The following is a 25,915-nucleotide window of genomic DNA, read 5'->3' as shown; positions in this document are numbered from 1 at the left end:
AAGCCTCTCCTTTATAATGACGGCAGAGAAAAGGCGTCATGCACACAGACACTTGATAAACTCCATATTGGCCTGCTGTAATGTTGCTAGTCATTTCATATTATCTCTTCCTTCTCACATTTCCTGCCAACTCTGTATCAGCTTTCTGCACAGAAGGCATTAATATCCTAAAAAAACAATAAGAAATTATATGTCGATACAGAAGACAGAATATGTTTAGTGCTATTTAAAAAAAGGTGCTGAAGATTCTTATAAAAAATAATAAAAAAAAATGCAGAAAGGAAAGGAGGGACAGCAGGGGGCAGCTTTAACCAACTGTACACGAGCAGGAACTTTGAATAAATTAAATCTGCCACTTCTCAGAAACATGGAGAGAAAATATGATACACCTCAGCAGAAACTAGAAAGGCATTTCCACATTTGGCATCTTTTTTATTTCAAAGTAAAAGTATGTCGATAAAACATAATTTACGGGTCTTAAAGATGTAATGTAAAGTAGAGGGTGTAAGTGAAACCATTCATTTGTTTACAATAATGTGTTAATACACATGCCGCGACAGTTTTAATTTCGTGTGTTGAGCATTACTTTTCAGATTACAACCTCTCTATTAAGACCACATTAAACAGGAAGAGGATTATTTTTAAAAACCTTAACCGGAAGCAGTTTTCTCCACAGTCAACGCTTGACACCGACTGAACGACTCCGGCCAACCCGGAACTTTTTAAGTCATCTAAATAATCCCTGAAAACTCGTTGAAGGCAGTTTTCTCCTGTTTTCCTTTAAAAGTTCAGATGCTACTTTGAGGGGTGGGAAAAACGCTTCCGGACTAACTTTGTTCCTTTTTGGAGAGGGGCAGGGAAGAAAAAAAAAAAAGGACAGTTGCAAATGTTTCTCGCTCCGACTGCGGCGGTTCCTGCAGGACAGTAGCCCTCGACTTGTCTTTTCATACCAGGTAGGAAAAAAAAAAAAAAAAAAAAGCTGTGCAGCTGACTCACATTTCTTTCACGACTCTCTGTGCTGACTGTTTTCACAAAGATTTGCTTGTGGCCACGTTTTAAACGTGCCGTTTTTTAACATTTGTTTTCACTTAAGTAAGTTTGGTTGATTTAAACTGCAGCTGCAACTAAACTAACTATTCAGCGTTAAGCTTCTAGGTAATGTGCTTCAAAGTCAACTATTTAAATATATAATACACATGCCTGATACTAGTATACAGTTTTAATGTGTGCCAAGGTTTTTTTTTTTTTCTTTCGAATAAATCTCAGCAGAAGTCACTGTTTAAAAGGTTTCGTATGTGGTGTAACTTCAGTCTTTCTGGTGGAAAATCAGTGTATTTTATTTAATGTGGTGTACAAAGTGTGTGTTACAGTGTCAGGTCAGGAATTTCAGGCAGCTGAGAGCTTCCCCCTTCTCTCACACACACAGACACACACACACACACACACACACACACACATGCACACTTCCACAGTGTGGGAGGGGGGGGGTCTGTCTGTCAGTCCAGGGGGGTCTGAGACAGACACACTCCCTGGGTCTGCAGGCCAAACAAAAGGTCTGGGCGTGCTTGTGGTTTTAAGCCCAAATGAAGCAACGCGCTCATAGATGGTGACGAGTACGGCTGAACGTGGGCGACTCTTGATATGATATAATTTCCTGAATGACCTACCTTGATCAGAGTGTGACATGCAGCATGGAGAGTAAAGTATTCACCATAGAGACAGACATTCACGCCCAGCTGAATGAAAGCCGTCATAACTTCCCATATTACTGCTCGTTATCTTCCACTTCATCAGTCCACTACAGTCACATGTTAAGAAAGCCGTTAAATCTGTTTCTCAGTTAATAGTCTGCACAATCTTAGAAAAGTAGCGAGGAGCGCGCTCGGATGGCGTGCTCCATCTGTCGCATGGTGCAATCCCCGTTCTCCTAATCTCTTAATGCCCGTTATTACACCCGTGCGACGTGATATTATTCGTTACCCTGCATCATTTATCTGCAAACTGTAATCATTGCCCTGAGACTAGCGTACTAAAACCTCCACTTCTGTTTAAAGAAGACACACACACACACACACACACACACACACACAGAGAGAAGGTGTGGTTTCAGCTTCCACATACTTAATTCAGGGGACATCACAAACAGGCACAGACAAGCACAGACACTGACTGATACACACACTTTTGGTGGTTAACCTCTCCGGAGGCCGAGATAAAAAAAATTCTAAGTTTTAGTTAGCTATTAATGCTGAGCTTGACTGCCGAAACTGATGAAAAACTCCAGTTTCAGTTTCTGTCTGGTGGTCCTGCTTCTCGGAAGAAATCTAAGGGGACTAAGAAATAATTAATCACTGTATCCCTGTCAGCAGGTATTAACAGTCATCAGTGCTATTAAGTGTAACCGCAATATTGAGGAAGTTAGCCAATTGTCTGAGCAGTGTCTTTAGTTTATCTTTCATCTCTGAGAGCAGCAGTGCGGGGCGAGCTGAGCTCTGCTGAGTGTTACACAAGGCCTGAAGCATGTACAGACAGGTCATGATGAATGCAGCCTAATAATGCGCCGTCGTCGGTACGAGCAAACCAAAGTGCTGGAAGTTGTCTCGGATTTCTACTCGAGCTTGTCTGACTTTGTTCGTTTCTCTCCCGGACAAAAGTTTACTCTCTGCTCCACTGTTAACCAAAGGTGGCTCGCTACGTCTGCCAGCCCCCCTTCTTCGGGGCTTCTGTTATATAATCTTATTCAGTGCTGGGTTGTGGAGTGCCCTAGAAAGGCTGTCAACTGTGGAAACACTCACCAAGGAAACCCGGGAAATGTTTTTGTTTCAGAGTTCAGAGGGTGTAATAATAATCTTGGCGTTTTGATAAGGACCAAGGGACAGTTCAGAATTTATGAATCACAGAATAGTCATGATGATATCATCTGCCCTATGCTGCAAATAAAGAAAAATCTCAAGCGAAATTGCAGTTTCTCAAAATGTTCATGCATCAAAGTGTCACCCTAAAGCATGGGTCTTCAACAGGGGGTCCGCGACCCTTAGGAGGTCCGCGAAGGCACTAGAGGGGGGTCCCAAAATCTTTGCTTGATTTGACATTTTTCTTAATTTTTTCTTTTTTAAAAAAAAAATTTCCTCCACAAATTTAAACTTCTTTAAATACACATTAACGTGAATCCAACATATTTTTGTAAAGGGCTAAGGGCTGGCTTAATATTGAATGCAAAATGACGATAATAATAATGTATATTTACAAAAAGCACTAGGCCGAGCTTAATATAGAACACATAATAGTACATAGGGGGTCCCTACTTAATCTCGCTGTCAGTTTTGGGGTCAGTGGGGGCCTGAAAAACATTGAAGGCCTCGGCCTTAAAGTATGCACAAAATCACCTTATTTAGTTAAAACCTTCATTTAAAATCTATGCGAATAGAAGGTTGGCTGTGGTAGCAGCTCTGTGTACGTAAGCATGGCTGGACCTTGAGCTAAATGCTAATGACTGCACGCTAAAATGTTCACAGGGACATTAAATGATGTGAATGATGTCTAGCAGGTGTGTTTACCCTCTTAAATTAACTTTTGCTGCAGCGGGTTTGTGTGGCTTCACTGATTGGCTGCTTAACTAAGGAAGGCCACAAACTGCCAGATAATTTATTCAGATAATAGGGCTGAATTTTAAACTTCTCCAACCACTCCTACTTCAAATCACTCAGAAGAATAAAGGCAAATGCAGATTTATAGACTGAAATAACCAAAGCTGCTAATTTACGTTCGTGAAGCTTATCATTAAGTAGTAGTAGTAGTAGAACAAACCTGATTGGGAAACTCAAATATTGAGGGATGATTGACTTTTCTATCCAGGTTAGGTTTCAGTTTCCAAGTGGGTGGCCTTCTAGGAAACTGACTTTGGCAAAGCTGCTGCAGAAACTAAGTGTGTGTGTCACTATTAATAAATACCTGTGAAGAATAGGTCGGACACACAGCGTTCATTCTTTGTAGTGCAGCCAAAGCAGTCAGTTTCACGTTCATCATCATACAGCTCAGACAGCTTAAGAACCCAGCGGTGGTTTTCGTTGTTGCAAAAACATTGACACGGCGTTAACCTCAGTTTTCCCTCGAATTAGCTGACTCTTAAGCTGCCCCCGAATAAACCTACATTCCTACAAATCTGTTAAAGCATAAGCCTACACAACACTTTCTGTTATCTGTCAGAGGGAAGTTGACCTCCAGCACCAAAACAGCTGAACGATTCCATGGGCTCTGGCTTTCCTTTCCATCTGCTGCATCTATATTTGTCGAAAACAAACTGCATCTGCTTGTTGATCACAATCATCAGTCCGCAGTGAAACGGTGTCATTTTCATTCTCGCTTTGTAGGCGGCCTTTATCAGCAAAGGTGCTGCTTCAGGGCGACTGAGGTGAGAAGACAGTAAAATCTTGTGGTTGTTTTGACAGTAGTGGGAGTATCGCTTTGAAACCTGCCATGAACTCTGAGAGCTTTCTTTTTGAGACTGGAAGTGACAACGTGACAACCGACACCATTGTCACTTCCACAGGGTGGGGTTTATTAATCAAGCGCAAGGCAAGCTTGACCTCTTTCATCGTCGGCTCATGAACGTACAAAGAATTTCAATCCGACTGTATCATTTCCATGTGCTGAGAGCGAGGGAGTGACGGAGAAGGACGAGGAAGGGGGAAGGGTTGGGAGCTCAACAACAGCTTCTTCTGTATCCTCTGGGAATGCTGTCTGAAGGCTGAGGAGGAAGTGTGCATGTTCGACTTGGGAAGTGGGAGAAGAAAGAGTGATGCTTGTGCTGACAGTATTTAGCCTTCTCAGAGCACCATAAATACATAGTAAAAGAGGAACACAGCATTCTACAGTTTCATATTGAAAACGATAGTGGGATCGTTGGCCAAGAGCGTTTCACGAGATGACTGTGCTTGTCCGTTCACCTCACACAGAGGCACAGAGGCTCTCAGGGTGGGTCCGCTTACACCACCATTTTAAAATCGGTGAATTATGAATCCGTCCGACACAGCAGCGTAGCCCAAGTTGCTGCTGTCAAAGCACGTGTTTTTGACGATTTATGAGATATTTCACACAAGGTTAGTGCTCAGATTTGCCAAGTAGTTTGCTACACATAAAGTTGTGAGTGGAAAGTTTTAGAAAAGGCAGGAACTTTCCCGCCCCCCCAAAGAAATCTTGCAAAGTTAGCAGATGAATCATCTGTCTGTCAACAGAGTACTTCAAACTAGTGTAGCAGGAGATATGGCAGTCTGAGGCAACTGGAAACCTAGCAAGCAGTTGTATAGCTAGCTATGCAGTTAGCATGTTGGTAAACAACTGTTCCCGTATATCATGAACACTTGTGTATAAAAACAATCTTAGTTGTCACACTTCAAACACACCCATAGCTGCCAGTACTTCCTCAGTTGACTTGGTTGGTCAGCCCTTCTGTGGTTTAGCGTAGCTTGGCATGTGATCTTGCGATCTCATAAATTCTGTGAGAATCAAGCTCCCTTGTGAGGTAACAGATTTGTAGTTTAGCCTGAAAACTTAAGTCTCAAATTTAACATCTGACTGCAGTCCTTGTCCCAGTTTACATGCAACGGAGAAAATTGAATAACCGTCGGGAACATGTCCTCCTCTTCCACACTAGGTGGCGATATGTGTCTTGTCAGCAGGTTAATATGGCCCCCTTTTCAGTTGACTTAATACGTCATATAATAAACAAGAGTCGTTCATGAGGCAAACAACAACAAGATAGATGATAGTACGGCATTTTTAATCTGCTACATAATGTGTGTGCTACTTATGGTGCAGATCAAATGCGCTCTATCCCTCAGGTGGTTCCTCTACCGGCTCTGTTTACCTTCTTCTTCTGCAACTGGCTGTCTTGGATGTTTTTGTTTTGTGGTCCTATGCCAAGACAGCGGTTGTGGCGCAAACGCACATGCGTTGTTTAAAGTCGCTTAAAGTCTAATGAAGCGTATACATGCCAGAGAAAATCAATTTCTAATCGCATTGTCTGGGTGTCTTAATCAAATAAGGAGAACTCCAAATCTAGTCGGAGTAACGTGTTTATATGCGCGTAAATTGTCCAGTTAAAGTTGGATTAAGGCGATAATTAATTTTTTTCACGTCCATGTAAACGAGTGTCTCCCCTTGTGTCCCAAGTGATCAAGGCCATGTTTACACGAATCCGAAGTCTTGCACGTTTCTGTTGGCCGTCCATGACAGATCTGTGACTCAAATCTTCACCTTTATGAACCCATGTCCCAGGGTGGAAAAAAAAAAAATGCGAAGCCTGTACAGAACGTGTGAACACCTGATACGAATACGCTCATCCCTCAACCCTCCAGCCCCCGACGTCTCATAACAACAACAACATCAATGGTGGACTACAGGCTTGTGAATGTGCTGCATCAGATATTGGCCCTTGCTGGGAGTCTAGGTCCAATATATACTGTTGCTTCACCATTACACTGAGTTAAAAAGGATTACAGATTGTAATCTGGATTTACAAAATATTGTATATGGTGCACTTCTTCTTCTTTTTTTTTGGCTGAGTTCTGTAGCAGAAACTGCACTACGCATAGGCTTGGTGAATGTATAAATACACCTGCTTGGCTGGTAATAGTAGAACATTGTGTCTCCAGTGGGTCACTTGTGCGTTTGAGGTTTTCGCCATTCTCCTCTGGTAATGAGTAATTAATCTATCATCTAGTGTCTTTTTTGTGACTCTTTTTTTTTTTTTTCTTCAACCAACAGCTAAAGTGTGGTGGGGAGTCAAGTGGCGCCAACATGCCGCAGCAGAAGGACATAGTGAAGATAGCTATCCAGATGCCTGGGGCTTACCCCCAGCTCATACAACTGGATCAGGTAAGACATGCTCACACACACACACACACACACACACACACACACACACACACACACACACACAGATGCACGTTTTAACCTCTGCAACATCTATTAAAATGTTTATCAATCATCTTTTACTTTGGTTGACACTAACAACACTGGAGATCATGGAGTTCGTTCTAGTCAGCAGCTGTATGCTCTGACATTATTGCCCTTAGCTGAGTCTGTTGCTTCATCTGGAAGACCTAGCCCTAGCCTTGAAGGGTTGTTCTCAGTTTAACAAACAGTGACCCCAGGACAGGAACGTTAGGTCAAGAGGTCTGTGGCTTGAAAACCTGCAGGAGGACTTTGTTCCACGACGTACAAACATTTTTAGTCGTACACATTAAAAATACAACAAGTTTTATTCATCTGGTTTGTAAAATGATTAACTAATGTAAAATAGTGCATTAGTAAGCTCTATTCAATTTTACGGTGAATTGAAACTCACATGGCTGCATGATGTATGTATAGGTATTTTTTTGTATGTGCTTTGCATCTTAAAATACTACTGCTATCGGAAACTGCAAGCTGCTGCTTCAGTTGAGAAACTAGAACAAAAAGTTATCTCCATTAATGGTCATTATTTAACTTGTAGTATATATCTCATCATCGAAACCTAAACCTGCCTATTGTCTTGAAAGACATGGTTCGTAATTTGACAGTTGTGTTAATGGTAGAACTTCCTAAGCTCACAAACTAGGACAAAACACTATCTGTGACCACAGAGGGGCATGTACATAAATAGATACTCTAAACCCAGTAAATCAACTCTGGCTTTATGTTTTTTTGTTTTTACATGCCAGTATTATCAGCATGTCAGTTGACCTATTTTAAAATGCAGTGATCTTTTTAGATCACCGAACATTGTTTTTTGGGTGCGTGCGTGTTTGTGCCCTACATCTGCTAATGAGTTTGGTGCTCAAGGTGAAAGTCAGTATCAGACTTTTTATAGCCAAACTCAGGAAGTGACTAATTTCAAGTTCAGTTGAAATTCCCTGCTTAACTGTGAGTTTGCACGACAATTAGAAAACTGACACTTGTTAGTTTTCTAAGGCTGACATAATTGTCAATTACACAAAAAGGCAAAAGACAAAGATATTTTTGGCTGCTTTTGGTTGTTTGTGTGGCACATGCTTACTGAAGGTGATGATCCCCACTTCCTTACTAGTGTGGTTTGATACAGCTTCTGCAGCACGAGGTATATTAAAAATAGACGAACGACGTCACTGCCGAGGCTGGCAAGGAGATTATGTGATGCCACTGGTTGGTTTTTAGATTCACAGGTCTGCTGTATACATCCTCCCCACTGCGTTTGACAGCCTCGAGTCAGTAATTTAAGTCATAGGTCTCCAACATTGGGGCCCGCAAACTGGGTCCACACAGGTACTGCATATATTATATATACATATACTACATATATTTTTCAAATTTGGCCCCACAATTTCCCCCACAAGCTTAAACTTCTTTTAGTACACATTGAGTAGGGATAAAGGGATAGTAAAGGGATAAATGGAGGCAGAAAACGTTCTCTTTCAGTCAACACTTCACTCATTCTGCGATACAGGAGCTGTCTGAACGTGCGTTTCACACAGAGCGCCACACTGGACCTGTCAATCTAAGCCTCCTCTACAAAGTAGCCCCCTCCCCTATCGCTGCTGAGCCAATCACGAGGCTGCATATTACAATGACTCTGAGAGCCTGTTCAGTCCCCACGTGAAATCGTAGACCCACGCTGCGGTAATAGCAGAAGAGAAGCTAACAGTGCAGCTCCCATCAGCCAGCTACTGAGGCCAGAATGGATCTCTTTGTTTTATTTACTCTATAAGTCAATTATACACCAGTTAGGTATGTTTGTGTACTGCCACCCTACTGTTGCACATGATTGAAGTAAAAAAAAATATATATATATATATTTGAACCTGTGTACTATTTGAACAGCTTAATATTAAATGCAAAATGATAATAATAATAATATACAGCACTGGCCCGAAAAACGCTGAAGACCCCTGATTAAAGTGTTCAATGGAAAATAAACAAGTTCTAAAATGTATTTGAAATACCTCTAGTTTTCTTTCGTTCCACATTAGCTTTTACAATGTGCTTTTTTTTTTTACTCTGATATTTTGGTTATTACTCAATAATGGATTTTTTTTTTCTCTCGATGATGCATTCATTTCGTAATTTCTCCTAAATGACAGCGATGGAGTCAACTCCCTCTCACATCTCTCAGCCAGTCTCTTAGTTATTTACCTATCGAGGCTACACAGATGCCAGTCAGAGCAGCAACAGGAAAAACATTTGTTGCTGCAGTTGTTATTGTGGCAGCACTGCTCTTGAATTCAATCAAGACTGACACTGAATTTTACAGTGAATAAAGTGAGTCATTTTCTCACTGACAAATTTGATTCAAATTACAATATTTTGCAACAGGAAATTGAGCTGAGCTTGGAATTAAAAATCTACAATGAAATAGATATTATTTCTTTATAATAACTCTTAATTGATCCATACTCATCCTCCGGTTTTATTTCTTTCACTTTTTTCCACTGTGTGAAGAAGATTTCCATGTGTTTCTCAGAAACTTTGGGGAAGTTATACTTCGTTGCGCAAAGCACTACTCATGAGTTTAAACTATATACCAGACCACAACTGTGTGTGTCTGTCACGGTAGCGACACACTGTTCATGACTTGAGCAGGTTTGAACAGCGAGAGACGTGTGGATTTTAACAGACTTTCTAGTTATTTAAGCACCTGGAAAATACATCACAACCGGAGTGACACCACTACTGACAACGTCACCAACATCCTTAGGCTTTTATTTTAACGAACGCAAGAGAATCATGGCCACTAAACTTACAAAAGCTTCTCACTGAACTGAATGAGAAGGTGCGTCCGAACGTTTGACTGCCAGTGTATATTCACGTCGGGTTTGAATAATCTCTCCAAAACTTCCCATTGGCTCAAACGTTTTCGCTAAACACGTCTGATTGGTTGACCGTCTTGTCCGCCACTAATAACAGACCATCCGCTGGGTCTACCACAGGACCTGAAGACATTTTGACTGGGTAACCGCGGGGCTGACCACTAATAGGCGGGTAGCTGAGAGTCAGACATGGAAGTAGTCTGGCTTTTATTTACGTCCAAAGAGGGTTCTGGGCAGCGAGAGTAACATTGTTCAGAAAGTGTTGGGGAGCTTTAGGATTTCCTCTTCTCAGCAAACAAAGTTTGCAGCCAGCGCATAGCTGTGGTGCCGTGATCCCATAACAGCATATCATTACTGAAGCAAGAGTTTAGCTCCATGACAGAGAACTTACTTTGATAATAGTCTTGTTGCTGTTGCGTACACTATAAGCAGCAGGTGTGTGTGTTCTTATGTTGTTTTAGGCTTCGTGTGTGTGTGTTTGACTACATGCTGTTTTTTTTTTGTTGTATCTGTGCAGAAAAAGCCTCTGTCGGCCGTGATAAAGGAGGTGTGCGACGGGTAAGTTAATCTTGGCGGATGGGGATCACTTGGCTTTCTCACATCGTAGTTAATGTTTGACACCCTTATCGTTCAGCTGTATGCGTTGCTGTGATGGTTTATTTCTCTTTCCGTGTGTGTGTTTGTGTAGTTGGAATCTCCCAGGTCCTGATAACTACGCTCTGCAGTACGCTGATGGAGTGCAGACGTACATCACCGAATCGGTCAGTCAAACGTCTTCACAAATTGTCTCCATCTGTACCACCGAATCAGTCTTGACGCGACCGGCTCAAGTCTGTCTGCCAGATGTTTCCTTGTCGAAGATGAGAATGTTGTTTATCTTCATATAACACACACTACAGCACATAAGAGGATCCCCGCTTTGTCCAAAAGCATGTTAAGTCACTTAATTTAAGAGGAAGCCCAGGTCTGATGATGTCATTGGTACTATCAGAAGTGAGTGAGAAGTAATAAAAAAGAAACTAAGAGAAGCAGCTGGAACTTCACTTTTTTTTTAAAAAAAAAGGTCACCGCTGCAAGCCCTCCCCCTCTTTATACTACAGACAGGACTGTAGAAGTCATTACAGCGCCTTTATCACAAACGTAATGTATTTTAATGCGTTTCAGTGAGACTATCATAACAGTGGTGTGTGTGAAACACAGTCACTCCTATACTTGGTGGAAGGATGGTGACTTTCAGACTTTGAAGTCGGTTTGTGGTTAAACGCGGATGTTTCAGTTTAAGAGCTGCCTCTTGGTGAGTTTGTGGAGCATTTAGCTTGATTGCACACGCTACAAAAGTGATACAGATTATTTCCTGCTTTCGGCTGCAGGCTGATTTCACAAATATCCTTGATGATATCCTCACAAACAGACTCTGTTTAGGTTAAATGATCGGCGACTTTAAATTATAGAAGCATCGCCAGCAGCGTGTCTCTCAGTTTTACTCGCAGTAAAAGCAAAAATTCTCAAGGTATGGAAGTCTGCATCGACTCTCCGACGTGTACTCATTAAGATTTAAGATTTAAGAACATTTTTTTTCCTAAATAGTTCCAATACTATGCATGTCTTGAATGCTAATCATGTTGGATTTGCAACTTTTCTTTTGGTCACATACCATATGCATGATATCTGTATTCTTATATATATTCGTACACATGTTTTTTTTTAACCGATTTGCCTCTTTGTGTTCGACAAACAAACAAACACACAAACGTCGGTTTTATCCAGATCTTTATGTCTTACCCAAAGACTTAAAAGCTTAACCATGTACTGGGTACAAATTAGCTTCAGAGATTAAGCTTATTCAGTACATTTTGTTTGTGTTGTTATCTTTGTCTCTATTGTCCCTGTGAAATAAACGCATTGTTATTAGTAGGAAATACAGTATCAGTGTCTCCCCAAAATTTTTGGGGGAGTGTACTTAGATAAAGATATTCTGTTTAGAGGATGCAGAGCTTCCTATAGTTACGTGACCTATATAAAAAGACTCATTTAACAGAACTGCACACATTAATTATCAAGTTGACTTTCTTTTTTTTTAGTCTTGAGCCAAACTTGTTTTTAATTAATAGTAATTAATGTTGATGTGTTTGTATTTACGTGTCAGCCACCCACAAATGAATCTCCGCTCCTTTTTCTGCTGTACTTTATGTATGCTCTGTGTGTGGCTAACCTAATTGTATCCATGTGCACCTTACCTCCCGTACCTTGTGGTGTAAGTGTAATTGGGTCTGAGAGTGTTTTGTCTGTCATAGAATCGCCTGGACATCAAGAACGGTTGCATTCTGCGTCTGACCAAGGCGCCGGTGAGTCTGCAACCAACAGGCCCTCGGCCACTTTTTCACCTCCTTCTTCTCGGCTTCGTTCAGTCATAAGCCTCTCACTTACCAGGCCACTCCTTCATTTGCATTCTGCTAAACAAAAGAATCTGCCTCATACACGAAAATAGAACAAATAAACCGTATCACGTGACCAGCGCTGTGAATAACCGAGGCTTAAAGAATAGCTAAAATATCATTTTTGATTTTTTGTGATTTTTTTTCAGTGCGGTGTGTGTGAGCATATGTGTTTCCTCTTTGTGCGTTTCGTCAAACTCAGGGTCGCTGTGCTGAGGATTTGTACAAGGGGATCCAGAGCTCAGATTCCGGCGTGCGCTGCGATTCCTTGAAGGAGCTTGCGAGTGTTTCCACAGACGTGACCTTTGCTCAGGAGTTCATCAGCCGAAACGGACACCTCTTATTAGTCAAAATAGTGGAGGACTCTAACGAGTTAGTACAGTGTGTGTGTGCGCGTGTGTGTGTGTGTGTGCTAGTATTTTTTCCTTGTCTATGGTGGAATGCTTTTCCACAGATGTACACTAATCAGGTATAAGATTATGACCTAATATCATGTAGGTTTCCACTGTTCCTCCAAAACAGTTGTGACTCACCAGAGAATAGACGTGGACCTTCTGAGGGTGTGCTGTGGTGGCTGGTAACAGGATGATTTTAGTGGGGCGGGGGCTTGGATTGTATGGGTTGAGGTGAGGGGCCTCAGATCAGTTAGGACCTAGTTAATTGCAAGGCCAGGTTTGTCCCATCAAGTCATTGCTGTGGGGTTGGGGGGTGCCTGATGTCTAAGTAACATCAACCCAAATGCTAAAGATCCAAAAGTTTCTCAGGAAGACGCTGAATTCATCACAAGATGTTATTTACTTCATTTAACTCTCAGTGGTTTTAATGTTGTGGCTGATCGGTGTATATCACTCCACATGGAGCAGCAAATCCTCCCAAGCTGCAGAGAGGGTGTGTCTGCAGATGTTTTAGGGCAACAAATATTACGCTATATTCTGTAGAAAGAATTGTTATTTACTGACGTATCATTGATTTCAGAGCTGACTTGATAAATTTGAGAAGTATTTATTGTATTGTTACAGACCATTACTGTGAATATTTACACTAAAGACTCCAACTGTGCATATTTCTATATTTCTATGTGTGTAACAGGCTAATATTTGTCTTTTGTCTTTCTGTGTGTGTCCTCATTGTTCAGGAGCAACGTGATCATGACACACACCCTGACTGGTTTCATGGAACTGATGGATCATGGGATAGTTTCCTGGGAGAACCTCTCCTCCGTCTTCATCAAGAAGGTTCCGTATCATCAGTATCCGTAGCCACATTCCCTCTGACGGTTCCCACCTGATTTCTTCTTATCCTCCGCGTTCTTCCGTCTTTCTCCCGGCTCAGATCGCGGGTTTTGTCAACGCCAAGCCGACCGATGCGTCAATACAGCAGGTGTCCTTGGACATCCTGGAGAGCATGGTGCTCAGCAGCCACAGCCTTTTCCTGCAGGTCAAACAGGAAGTGACCATGGAGAGGCTCATCGCTCACCTACAGGTGTAAGTAACAGACTGGGGCCTAAATTTTGTGAATAATGCATGTGAAATTCAAACTTTTTCAATATATCATTGAAAAAAGGTAATAATGTTTTCCCCTTGATCTTGCTAAGCAGATTAGCAGCTTCTGTGAAACTCTAAATTACATAACAATTTTTCGGTGAATGCAGCACAGAATCAGAATCTCAGTGACTGAAATAAAAGAAGAATGTAAAATATTTCAATGTATTTATCTAAGCAGGGACAGTGTACAGCAATGAACATTCCTTTTAAGAAACGAGACAGGAAATGTAAATGTACACAATGATTGGTGATTGACACAATCCTCCTGCTAGATGTTCATCAGCATAGATTCTAAAAACAAATAATACAATACACATAAAATATACAAGTTGTAATATAAAATACATGTGCAGATGAAGTTGTGCAGCAATGCAAAGTCCAGTGTAGTTGTTGTTGTTGCTGATCAGATGGAGTTGTTGCCAATAGTGGATATAAGGGCAGTGGGGGGGTCAAATAGTGGGGACAGATAGGAACAAGACACAAAGATACAAAGTTAAGTAATAGATTAAAAAAATATGAAAGAAAAAGAAGGAAAGAGAAAAAAATATATAGTATAAATAATAATAAAAATCAAATTCAAATAAATCAAGAAAAATATGAATACAAAATAAAATAAATATGGAAACATGAATATATATATATGTGTGTGTGTGTGTGTATATGTGGGGTAAAAAACAAACAAAAAAACACATTGCATTGCATGTACATTGCATGTTAACGTGTTGCTACAAATACGTTATCTGCTAAGTGAAGTGACAGGAACTGACAGACTACCACCTTGCGTGTCGTCAGTAATAAGTAGCATCATTGTCTTTGTAACAGTTTTTTTTATATAAATAACAGATGGGCTTAAAGTAGTATATGAGTGAGAATCATATCTTTGTGTACATCCATAGAACAGGAAACTTGTGTCTTTAAATTATGCTTTCATCTTTTCTTTCTGTCTCCTCTTAGGACGAATCAGCAGATACAGACCAAAGCAATGGCCTTACTGATGGCTCTGCTACAAACAGCCGGAGACTCAGATCGACAGGTGCTTCCAAAGTCTTATTTACTTACACACTTCTTCGTCATTTGATTTTTCTCGTAACTCTTAGATGTGCAGACGAGCACCACTATTGTGGTGACTTTTGCACGAGTGCTATATGCCTTACATATCTTAGTGACGGGCAGGTAGGATCAAAAAAAAAAAAATCTTAACTGTTTGTTTGCATTACCTTTTGCCTAATGATCAAAGTGTTATGCTGGTTAGCGGACTGATGGCCTCTGTGCTGGGTTCTTTGGCTTTATTTTCAGATTAAGAAACTTTTTAAAAGAAGTCTGCGGCGCAGTGATGCACTGGGTGGTTAGTTTATTTAGGAACGGCTTCACGGTCTCATGCCAGTGCTCACTTTCACTGTCTCTAGACAGTAGTTCCTATAAGGCAGCGTTATTGCATGTCATGATATCTAAGAAAATCATTTATTTACGTGCTATGACATACAACTCATCCAAACTCTATACAGAAAATTATGGAAAGCATTGATTGCATAGGCTAAAAGGGATATGCAATACATTATTTTCCATACAAGTCACATTATTTCTTCCACCCTGTGGTAAATGACCAGCGTCTCTCATTCTGTCTGGTTATGTCAGCTTTTCTATAGACAGTTGAGTCTTTCTGCCCCTCTGTTCTGTTGCATCTCCTCTCTCATTGTACAGCAACAGTTCCTTCATTCAGCCCATTCGTCTCTTTGTTAGTCACACATGCACAAACGCACGCACACACACACACTTCCTCACACTTAGGTTAGGTCAACAAATCCGCCCTTCTTATCAGCAATTTAGTGGAAACGAACAAAACGTGGCTGAGTCAGAGATGCACGTACCAGCGAGCACCCGTACCGGACCGGAGGTCAAAGTCTCACCCACGGCCCTTCCTCCCGCGCACTGACTGACACCATACCGCCACCCCTTGTTAGAAACACCACATTGCACCACATGTGTAACACCATGTCTCTTGTCCTCTTATTTTCCAGGATATGTTTGCGTTTTTGAATAAGAAGAATCTCCGTCAGTACATTTATAAGGTAAATTACTTTAAAACGATCATCAGTTGTTAAGCTGTCGTGAATGAGAATAAATGCTGATAGAAAATTGTGTTGTCGCTTCTTTCAGAACATCATCCATAGTTCTGGTGCAGTCCAAGATGAGATGGCACACTACCTTTATGTCCTACAGTCGGTTACCTTGAATCACCTGGAGCCTCGCATGAGGACACCTCTGGACTGTTACAACCAGGTGAGTTATAGCACCACAGGTGTACCTCAGATAAAACAACTTCTGACTACCTTCTATCTCTTTAGGGGTTGGATGTTCTCATTTCTAAAACATTTGCTGAATCGTATATGTTGAAATTCCAAGAATTAGTGGATTACAGTATTCTGCAAATTATTTTTGAAGCTCAGAAAATATGTTACCAATCAATGTTCAGAAAAGATTTGACTTAAAATGAACAGAGATTTAAAAAAAACTTATGGAACGTTGTGTTTCTGTGAAAGGTTTACAGAACAGTCTGAACAAAGAAACCAAAGAATCCAAATCAAAATTTACAATTAAAAGAAAAATTAAAGCCATATATTAATATATTAAAGCCAGTTTGTTTAAGACATATAACAAAACATGTTAGGTTGATTGTCCTAGTCATTGTGTAGTGATGAAAGGTCTACAAACATTTATTTTTTTTCTTTTGTTTGTATGATGGAATTGTATCTTGGGAACTAAAATGAACTAAAATTATATTTTATTATTATTTATTATTATTATTATCATCATTATTTTGCTATTTGTGTTGTTATGTTTTAATTTAAGTTCTTTGTAAATTGGAGTAAAAGGGCAGATTATATAAGATTATTCTTGTTTCTGCTCCCTTTCATTCAGATTTGGCAACATTTGTGTTTATATTGAATTGTTTTGTTTTAATCAATGAATGAAATAATAAAGAAATAACTAATATGTTTCATAGCTAAAAATCTGTAAATCCCCAGTGATCACAGATCGAGATTTGCACCAGAATTTAACTTCAATTATTAATGAAAATTTTCACATACAGCAAAAACAAGATTAAATAAGTCTTTTAGGTTCAACAAACTCTAATAACTCTAACATCCACTCTTTCTGCTGCCGCTTCAGGAACAGAGAGACATCCTCCACAATTTGCGGCAGGCAGCGTTTGAGACGGAGAGTGAGAACAGCCTGAGCCACGAGAGACGACGCTCGCTTTGCGCCAAGGAGTTCAAGAAACTGGGCTTCTCTGTAAGACGCATATCTGACACATATCCAGGCATATACTGCAACATTCATTCATTATTACTCCTCACTGTTGACTTTCATCCTTTACTTTCAGAACAACAGCAACCCAGGACAGGACTTGGTGCGAACGCCTCCTGGTCTCTTAGCTTTGGACACCATGAATTATTTTGCCTCACGTTATCCTGACGCCTACAGCAGGGTGAGAACACGAAAGGATTCAGCCTTTTTTTTAATAAAGATTATTTTAGTTTGTTGTTCTTCTTTTATTTTTTTAGCAGTGTTTCCATTTAGAATTTGTTTCTTTCAGTTTGTCCTGGAGAACAGCAGCAGAGAAGACAAACACGAGTGTCCCTTTGCCCGGAGCAGCATCCAGCTCACGCTCATCCTGTGTGAAATTCTTCGTATCGGAGAGCCACGTGAGTTAAGCGCCGACGCGCCCCCACCTTAGCCTGGTCAAACTTCGATCTAAAGCCGTATTTGTCTTCTGTTAACAGCCTCAGAGACTGGATCCGACTACCACCCCATCTTCTTTAGTCAGGACCGGCTGATGGACGAGCTTTTCTGCGTCTGTATTCAGCTGCTAAACAAGACCTGGAAGGAGATGAGAGCCACACAGGAGGATTTTGACAAGGTGCGGTGACACTTGACACGTCTTGATGCACTGTTCACTTCAGGAAATTGCAGAAACAACTTAGGCTTGTTGGTATACAGGTTCATACCGAGTACTGGTATTATTTTTCGTTATGATATGATATGTGAGACACTGTTTCCAACTGGACCATTTTCAGTGTAGCGCTTCTAAATGCACAGGGTGCCACTGCGTCATTGCAAGGCGTGGTAAAGATGGACTGGATGACCTGTCCCCTGTCTAAAGTTGTCCCAAAAAGTGTCCCCAATTTTAGCTTTTATGAAGAAAAAACAAAATATGTTGCACCCAGACTACAATCATTACGGTAGCCAGTCTTGCGGCTATTGACATTACAGACGTAGCAGTTTAAATATGAATAAATATGTCAAAATAAAAGAAACCGTAATTATCCCGGTTTATTCAATTCATCATGATAACATTTCACTCTTTTTTTTCACTATTTTTTTTTTGTGGGTGTTTTTTGTTTAATCTCCTATTATATATTATTAACATATCAGTTTAATCTCCGCTGTAAATGTCCATAGATTTCAACATCAGCAGGCAGCGCTAACACTGGGCCATGCAAACCTGTTTTACTACTAGTGTGGGATTATTCTACAATATTTACTCATCATCACAGTAAAATAGTCCATGAGTCCTGAGTCAATCTACTGCATTAATTCCCCTGTCAGCCAGTAGAAAATGTTGTGAACACGTGATTATACATGGAAAAAAATATCATAATATACCTTGATATCTTCAGAATTTTGGAAAATACTGTGATATCCATTTCTGGTCATACTGCCCAGCCCTAGAAACAACTATAGAACATATTAGCATTTAGTCAGTGTAGTCAACAAACCAGCTGTGAGAGTTTTACTGTGTTAATGGACTTGTGCAATGAGAGCTAAATGAAGGTCCAGCCACAGAGTTATGGGAGAAGTGAGACTTCTGTGGATTCCGGTCTCTGCTCTTCCACAGATGAGAGCTAAATTGTTGTCATAGCGCGGCTCAGTGGCTCGTCAACTGTCAGTGTGTGTAAAATGATGACACGGGGACATTTCAGGTCCTGGCCTGCTACGGCCAGAGCTGGCCTGTTTACTAAGTCCAGTCACAACAACTCTGCGCTTCCCATGGAGCATTTGACACTTGTGTTATCCAACCACGAATAAACCTCCAGGAACCCTGCACTAGTGTCAAAATCCACCCACTGTCTCACTTCTACAATGCATCTATTAGCCAAATTTTTTTGATTATCATCTTATGCAGCAGCATCATAATATGTTATTCAAACTAAACATGAGCAACTGAGTTAAATTTCTCTCCTCATTTGTGCAGCTTTGTGGGAGTCAAAACGAGTTTTGTTGCACATTTGTTGTGCGTCCATCCCGACCTGCCCCCCACAGACACACAGTGACCTTACAACCACATTGTAGTATTTGGTAACAGATTAAGCCAAGCCTTCAGCTGAGTGATCATGTCTGGGAGAAATATTGAGAACCCAACGTCCTGAAAGGGAGAGCGCTCGTTCTTTTGTCCTGATCCACATATTAACATCACACTGGACCGTCCTCCGTCCACAAAGCTCCCTCCTGGTAGTCGTAAAACTCTGTGACCTTTTAACATTTCAGGAGCGGGCCGGTGTCCTGAGCGCCAGGCCAGCAGACCGGCCTTTTGTTTTTGCCCGCGGCCCCCCCTACCCAGGGTGCTTTGGGGCAAGGACAAAGGGGCATTAGGTGGACAAAGGGAAGCGTGGTCAGTGGCAGAAAGAGAGGGTGAAGGAAATGAGGAAAACAAAGCGGCCGGGGCATCAGCAGTAATTACACAACAACAGAGGAGGGAACATAAAACCTCTGGAAACAATGGCGGAGTTAGAGAATGAGAGGGCTGGAGCGGAGGAAGCAGAGAGGTGGAGAAACCCAAGAAAAGGAGGTGGTGTTAAATGTGATGATGCAAATGTAGGTTTCGTTGCGTGAAAGTACATGTGTGCGATACTTCTCAGAAACGCACACACGCACACACCCCCCTCCATCCAGTCTGTAACGGGCGTCTCCCACAAGCGGACGCATTTAGCACACGTGCACATGCTGCAGGGTTTCATGGATCAGGGAACAGAGACAGCTGCCAGTCATCGCTCCGATTGGCCGGTTGAGCCAAAGGGGGGCTGGACATGTGTGTGTGTGTGTGTGTCTGTGTGTGTGTGTGGGGTGGTGTGCATGTATATGAGAGTATCAGGGTGTCTGTTTACAAAACACCCAAAGGCCTGCACCTCTCCCGTCATGTAGGTGATCTGCGTGTCCCTCTGCGTCACTTTCACCGCTTGTCATCACCGTCGCGTTTGTTGAGCGGATTTCGGAATTTAGGATTTGTCGAAATAGTTTGATCTGCAGGAGAAATAATGGAGGTAAGATTGTTTTTGTGCCTTTTCTTGAATGTTTTGGGCCTTTTCGTTTATGCTCAAATTTTAAATTGTTTAGACGGTTTCTAGCAGAAGTGATGAAGAACATGGGAGTTGAAGCGTGTGTCATGTGAAAGCTTCAGGACACTGAGGTTATTTTGGCTCCGAGGATCAAAGCGGTGAAATGAAAGCGTGAAACTCCAGCCTCTTGTTTTGTGTCCCTGCACATTCACATGCTGGAAAGTGACAGTATGTTTTCCACTGCTGCAACAAATAGACTTTGGTTGTAAACAGTTTGGCCGCCTTAACAATCCTCCTGCAAGAGACGTCTGACTGAGATATTTCTGAGTTTCTAGGGTGTTTTTGTTGTACAGTTGTTTGTGTAAAAGCACAAAACTCTCCAACGTTAACGTCACCGAGTGGGTTATAAATCAGTTTCCTGGCTGATTGCTCACAATCAGTGGAATTGGGTGTGAGCAGAAATGATCTAGGTCAGCAGTGTGTGTCAGAGATGCAAGATCTGGCAGGATAAACAGGAACTGGCCCTGTGTTGTAACATTATAGATTTTCACATAGATTTTCTTCCATTTTCAACCGAGGGAGCCATAGATTTTAAACTGCTACCCCAAGCTCTTGATTCAGGTCAATCAGGGTCAACCTCTGCCCCTCAGCGTGAGCCTCACTTTAATAAGTCATGCAGAAAACACACAAAACATTCAACTGACACAGCAGTTCAATCTGTCAGTCATTTACAGCCTTACGTTGGATTTAATGTATATTTAATGTGGATTTAAACTGTGAAATATCCACTTCTCTGTCATTGATTGTACTAATTCTGCATGGTTTGTGTTAGTGGATGCCACGGTTTTTAACAAGCGTATCGATCATGTGCTGGCTCCCGTGTGGGTAATGGAGAACTAGAGGCATCTGCGTGATTTGACCATGTGAAACCAGGAGTGAGTTGACTATTGACCTTTATCTAGTGGGTGTGAATCAGAAAAGTGGAAGTGAAGTAAGCGCTTGTGCCGATGTATTTTCAGTATGATTGATTGCTCTTGCGTGGCAGAGTAAATGTGTATTTTTTTTTTATTTTTAACGATTAGGGTTTCATTCATTAACCAATATGTCATCCACGAGTCGCAGTTTTTTCCTCGCTGTGCGCTCGGTTGTGTGGAAACCAGTCGAGGGAAACGGGTTCCTGATTGGCTGTAACATAGCAGACACAGCTGACCTTCTTCAGATATGAGCAAATTTAAGACATCACAGAGCAATGACTAAAAAATTATAAAACATTAATTGATACTTTATTGATTGATAGTCTTTATTTCAAGCATGTAAGTAATGAAACAAAGTAAAAAAAAAAAATAAGAAAATAGTTAAAAACAAACAAACAAAACCAGGACAAGTGGATTAATAAGTAGACAAATAAATAAATCCAAAGCAAAAACTGTTTCCACATGCACGAAAACGGGGTAGAAGGAAGTAAAAACTTATCGAGTCCCACCCCTTATTATATATTATTAACATATCAGTATATATAATAAAAAAGCTATAGTAACATTAAATGGGTAGGTTTTTATTTGCATGGATGATGGATATAATACATATACAGATGCAAACACAAAACAAGTACACTCATTCCTCTTTTTGAACACCACTTAAAACCAAACACATCTGCAACAAACCTAAACATTTGTTCCCAACATTTGTCCTTGTGTCTCTGTGTCTCTCCCCCAGCTAACCTTTGTCCCCTTGCGTCCGTCCCCAGGTGATGCAAGTGGTGAGGGAGCAGATCACCAGGACGTTGTCCAGCAAGCCGACCTCCCTGGAGCTCTTTAAGAACAAAGTCAACGCCCTCAACTACAGCGAGATCCTCAAACTGCGGCAGACAGAGCGGCTGCACCAGGAAGAGACGCTCGCTCCGCCCGTGCTGTGAGTTTCGAGGCCTCTCTGAGGCGTTTACACCAGTTCACATGTGCACACACTGTTTTAGCAGCATGTCAGGACACTGGCACAATCTACAGTAAATAACACAGTTTAGTTTTTAGTATCTGTGCTGGTTTCAGTCTTGAGATGTTGGTTAAAAATAGTGACTGTAGAAAATGTCTAAACTATAACATAACCTGATTAGCTGCTCCACTGAAAACTGCAGATAGTTTCCACCCCTATAGAACCAGCCCTCCTGCTGTTTATCATGTCACTAGACACTCGGTGTGCACGAGGGCTCTAGTGTCCCATTAGGGGTTCGTCCTTGCAGGGAATGTTTATTCTCTTTTCTGTGATATTTATTTCCAAATAACGATAAAGAATAGTGATGTTTGATACCACTGATTACCTTTCCCATCCGATACTGAGTAAAATTCAGGCTGGTATCGTCGATATCAATCTGACACTGATACTTTGTGTTTCTGGTAAACCTAAAAAAAAAAGTTGTGTATTTCAAATCATAGCTTCATAAAGAAGACAAGACATCAGAGTAATTTATTTATTTATTATAAATTTAGAAATATATTGAGGTAGTGGCCTCATTTACTTTATAGCTGAACTAATCCAACAACAGAAAAACCAAACAGAGACACAATCACACAAAATATGTGAAAATGCAGTTTCAAACACTAAAAGAAGAAATAAAATAATAAGGCCATTAAAATAATTTATTGTTTAACTATTAATAACTACTATAAAATGAAAACTTCTGACCCTTTGCTCTTCTGTCCTCCTCATCATAAATGGCTCATATTCTGTGTTGTGGTTTAACCTGAGGTTTTTCACTGTTAATGAAGTCTCCAAAGTATCGATACTTTAATTTGAGAACTGATTCTAGAGCATAAAGATTTGGTATCAGAGGTATCGCTATTTTGGTAATTGATCCACACATCACTAGAGCTCCTCTAAGAAGAACTGAGTGTAGTCAGGAAAATGTCGTGCTTAGTTAACCGTGTCTAAAAACTGGAGTGTTTTTCTTTCCAGTGAGCTCAAAGAGCGCCTGAAGCCAGAGCTGCTGGAGTTGATCCGCCAGCAGAGACTCAACAGGCTGTGTCAGGGAACCATGTTCAGGAAGATCAGCAGCCGACGCAGACAGGGTGGGCACAAACACAGCCTCAGATAGAGCAGCAGAAGGAGCTTTTCCAGCCTAACCACCTGCCATTGTTTTACTTCCTCAGATAAACTGTGGTACTGTCGCTTGTCGCCCAATCACAAAATGCTTCACTACGGCGACGTGGAGGAAGATACGGAAAATCCACCCATAGAAACTCTGCAAGAGAAGAGTAAGTTGCAGCCGGAGAAATGTGAAAATTAATTTCTGGATATGTCATTTATACGGAAGAGTATTAAAGCCACCCATGAGAAAACAAATGAGAGGAGGTAGATTTTTGTTTTTCATCATACACTTTGAGAAAAAAGTCAAAATTCTGAGAATAGAGTTGAAATTTCAACAAAACAGTAGAAAGTAAACCGGCAGTACCTACACGTTTAGTACTGCCGACACAGTGCAGAAGAGTATTGGGGCTTAATCAATAATTAATTTTACGAATTTAAAATTGAATTGTCATTATTTTTTTCAGTTATGTGTGACAATATCCACAACACTGATAACATGCAACAGTCCAATATAATATTTCAGCAATATAAGTGAAAAAAATTCACAATGCAATTTTAAATTCTTAATATTAATTATTAATCAAGGAGCAATACTCTTTCAGCGGTACCATACGCATACGGTACTGCCAGTTTAAAGGTTTACTTTTAACTTTTTTCTCGTAGAGTGTAATGAAAAAAAATCTACCTCCTCTAATTTTTTCCCCTAACACTCTTCTGTACAATTACTATTAGTTTTGGCCTAAATTCGAAAACAGAAAACCACTCATAGTCTCAAAGGCATCTCCAGATAGAGATACCTTCCAGGTAGCTAATGCATGTGGAGCTGGAGACTGCATGTAGTTCTTCATGTCAAGCTATCATGCTTGCACATTAATGAAATTAAAGGTTGAAATTAACCTCCTTATGTCCCCTGATGTGCAGCTGATTTTAGAATTGTAGTGTTACATTAGCCTGGAAGCCAGACAAACAGAGGCCTGAACAGAGGCATCTGGAACCCTGCAGACTGTGGTGGCATGATGGCTCATGATGCACAGAAAAAAACACAAACATACAGCTTGAACTGAAATATTTTTCTTAATTTGTCATCTGATTTATGTACCTAATCCTTTTTTTGCAGTTCCAGTAGCAGATATCAAAGGCCTGCTGACGGGTAAAGACTGTCCTCACATGAAGGAGAACAAAGGCAAACAAACAAAGGTCAGCTTCTTTCCTCATCTTTAGATCATCCTCGCTTCCTCCTCTCCTTAATTAACAAATGCCTTTCTGGTGCAGGAGGTGCTGGATCTAGCATTTAGCATCACATACGACGTAGAAGAGTACAGCTTGAACTTCATCGCCCCCTCCAGGACTGACGTGAGTCTGCGCCTCACTCCCTGAACACCGTGCACGTTTAGATTCTGAACATGATGTTTACCGGCTGCTTGTCTGTGCCAGTTCTGCCTGTGGACGGACGGCCTGAGCGTCCTGCTGGGCCGGGAGATGAGCAGCGAGGCCATGCGCAGCGAGCTGGAGATCCTCCTGTCTATGGAGATCAAACTCCGCCTCCTGGACCTGGAGAACGTTTCGATCCCCGACAGCGCTCCGGTCGTCCCCAAGCCTCCGAGCAACTACAACTTCTGCTACGACTTCAGCCAGACGGAGCAGTAGAGAGACATGCGTGAATGTGTAAATATATATATGTGTGTGTGTGTGTGTGTGTGCGCGCGTGTGCGTGTAGTGAGATCTGACCTGTGCATCCAGGCACTTATTTTCACTGATTTTATAAGTTAAATTTTTTTTCTTCAGTGGTCTGGACATCCAAGTTATATATTAAAAAAAAAAAAAAAACCGGAGGAAACCTGTGGAAAGAGACTGAAACTACAAAAACAAAGTCCCACACTCACTCTTTGTCCTCCTCCCTGTACCGTCTTAAGGTGTGTGGAAAAGAACAGGTACTTGGAAAATTGAATTCCTCGCCCTATGCAATACAACCACTTGTGTAATGGTACTTTAATTTTGTTTTATAATCATATTATATTTCTAAATGTATCTAAAAGGCATGTATAACCTTTCCATACATGCTTTGTTTTGTCTCAGAAGGCCGTCTGTGCTCATTCCTGTTCATTAGTTTTATTTTCTTCTATAATGGGCATTAACTAGAACACACAGCTTCCTCACAGTGTGGTACATTTTAATTCATTCACAACTGTATGTTTTTAATGTTGGTCTATATATTATTTTTTTGCGTAATATACCTGTGAGCACTTCTTTGTACGGATCCCAGCGGCTCGATGATGACGACTGACGGCAGACTTGCATTAAATAGCAGTCAGATTTTTTTTCATTTTCTGCTCCACGATCGTCCCCGTTTGCCTGAACTGTCTTCAAATCTTCTTTTAAACTCTAAAACCGATGCCTCGTGTGTAGTAGCCGGCGCTCGTTGCGATGATGCGACGCTCTCGAAGGAGCTACACAAAAAACTGACACAGGTCCACATTAAATAAAGAGAGTGTTTTCTGCCTTCTTTGTCACGGACGTGGGGTTATTTTGTTTCAGCACAGCCACTCTCACACCGCGAGGAATTTCACTTTGAATCATGCGCTCTGACCGACGTCACACGAAATAAACGGTTTGATGTGTAACTCTCCCTCTGTTATGGTAAATGGGCATCACTTATTTATTTAGACTCACTTCCTGGACAAGAAGAAACAAAA

At 41.1% G+C, this 25,915-nt stretch overlaps 1 protein-coding gene across 1 annotated transcript; it reads left to right on the top strand.

Annotated features, from left to right (window-relative positions):
* Positions 1-677: 677 nt before the first annotated feature.
* Positions 678-25,722, top strand: elmo3 (engulfment and cell motility 3). The gene is made up of 21 exons (XM_047596574.1): positions 678-953; positions 6,766-6,876; positions 10,342-10,382; positions 10,513-10,585; positions 12,119-12,169; positions 12,462-12,631; positions 13,395-13,494; positions 13,592-13,743; positions 14,758-14,836; positions 15,822-15,872; positions 15,961-16,083; positions 16,975-17,097; positions 17,189-17,293; positions 17,402-17,510; positions 17,589-17,725; positions 21,889-22,052; positions 23,091-23,203; positions 23,285-23,389; positions 24,340-24,419; positions 24,495-24,575; positions 24,657-25,722. The coding sequence occupies exons 2-21, from the start codon at positions 6,799-6,801 to the stop codon at positions 24,867-24,869; spliced, it is 2,148 nt and encodes a 715-aa protein (XP_047452530.1). The 5' UTR covers positions 678-953; positions 6,766-6,798; the 3' UTR covers positions 24,870-25,722.
* The last annotated feature ends 193 nt before the right edge of the window (positions 25,723-25,915 follow it).

Source organism: Mugil cephalus, chromosome 10 (genome assembly GCF_022458985.1).
Source record: "Mugil cephalus isolate CIBA_MC_2020 chromosome 10, CIBA_Mcephalus_1.1, whole genome shotgun sequence".
In the NCBI taxonomy this organism is placed as follows: Eukaryota; Metazoa; Chordata; class Actinopteri; order Mugiliformes; family Mugilidae; genus Mugil; species Mugil cephalus.
The sequence above is the reverse complement of the archived record's forward strand: the minus strand, read 5'-3'. Positions and strand labels throughout refer to the sequence as shown.

What these genes read in the sequence shown, in the direction of transcription:
- elmo3 (XM_047596574.1), top strand. Translation starts at nt 6,799, where the DNA reads ATGCCGCAGCAGAAGGACATAGTGAAGATAGCTATCCAGATGCCTGGG. An exon ending in TGCGTCTGACCAAGGCGCCG is followed by an intron (nt 12,170 to 12,461) that starts GTGAGTCTGCAA and finishes CGTCAAACTCAG; the next exon opens with GGTCGCTGTGCTGAGGATTT. An exon ending in CCTCCGTCTTCATCAAGAAG is followed by an intron (nt 13,495 to 13,591) that starts GTTCCGTATCAT and finishes CTCCCGGCTCAG; the next exon opens with ATCGCGGGTTTTGTCAACGC.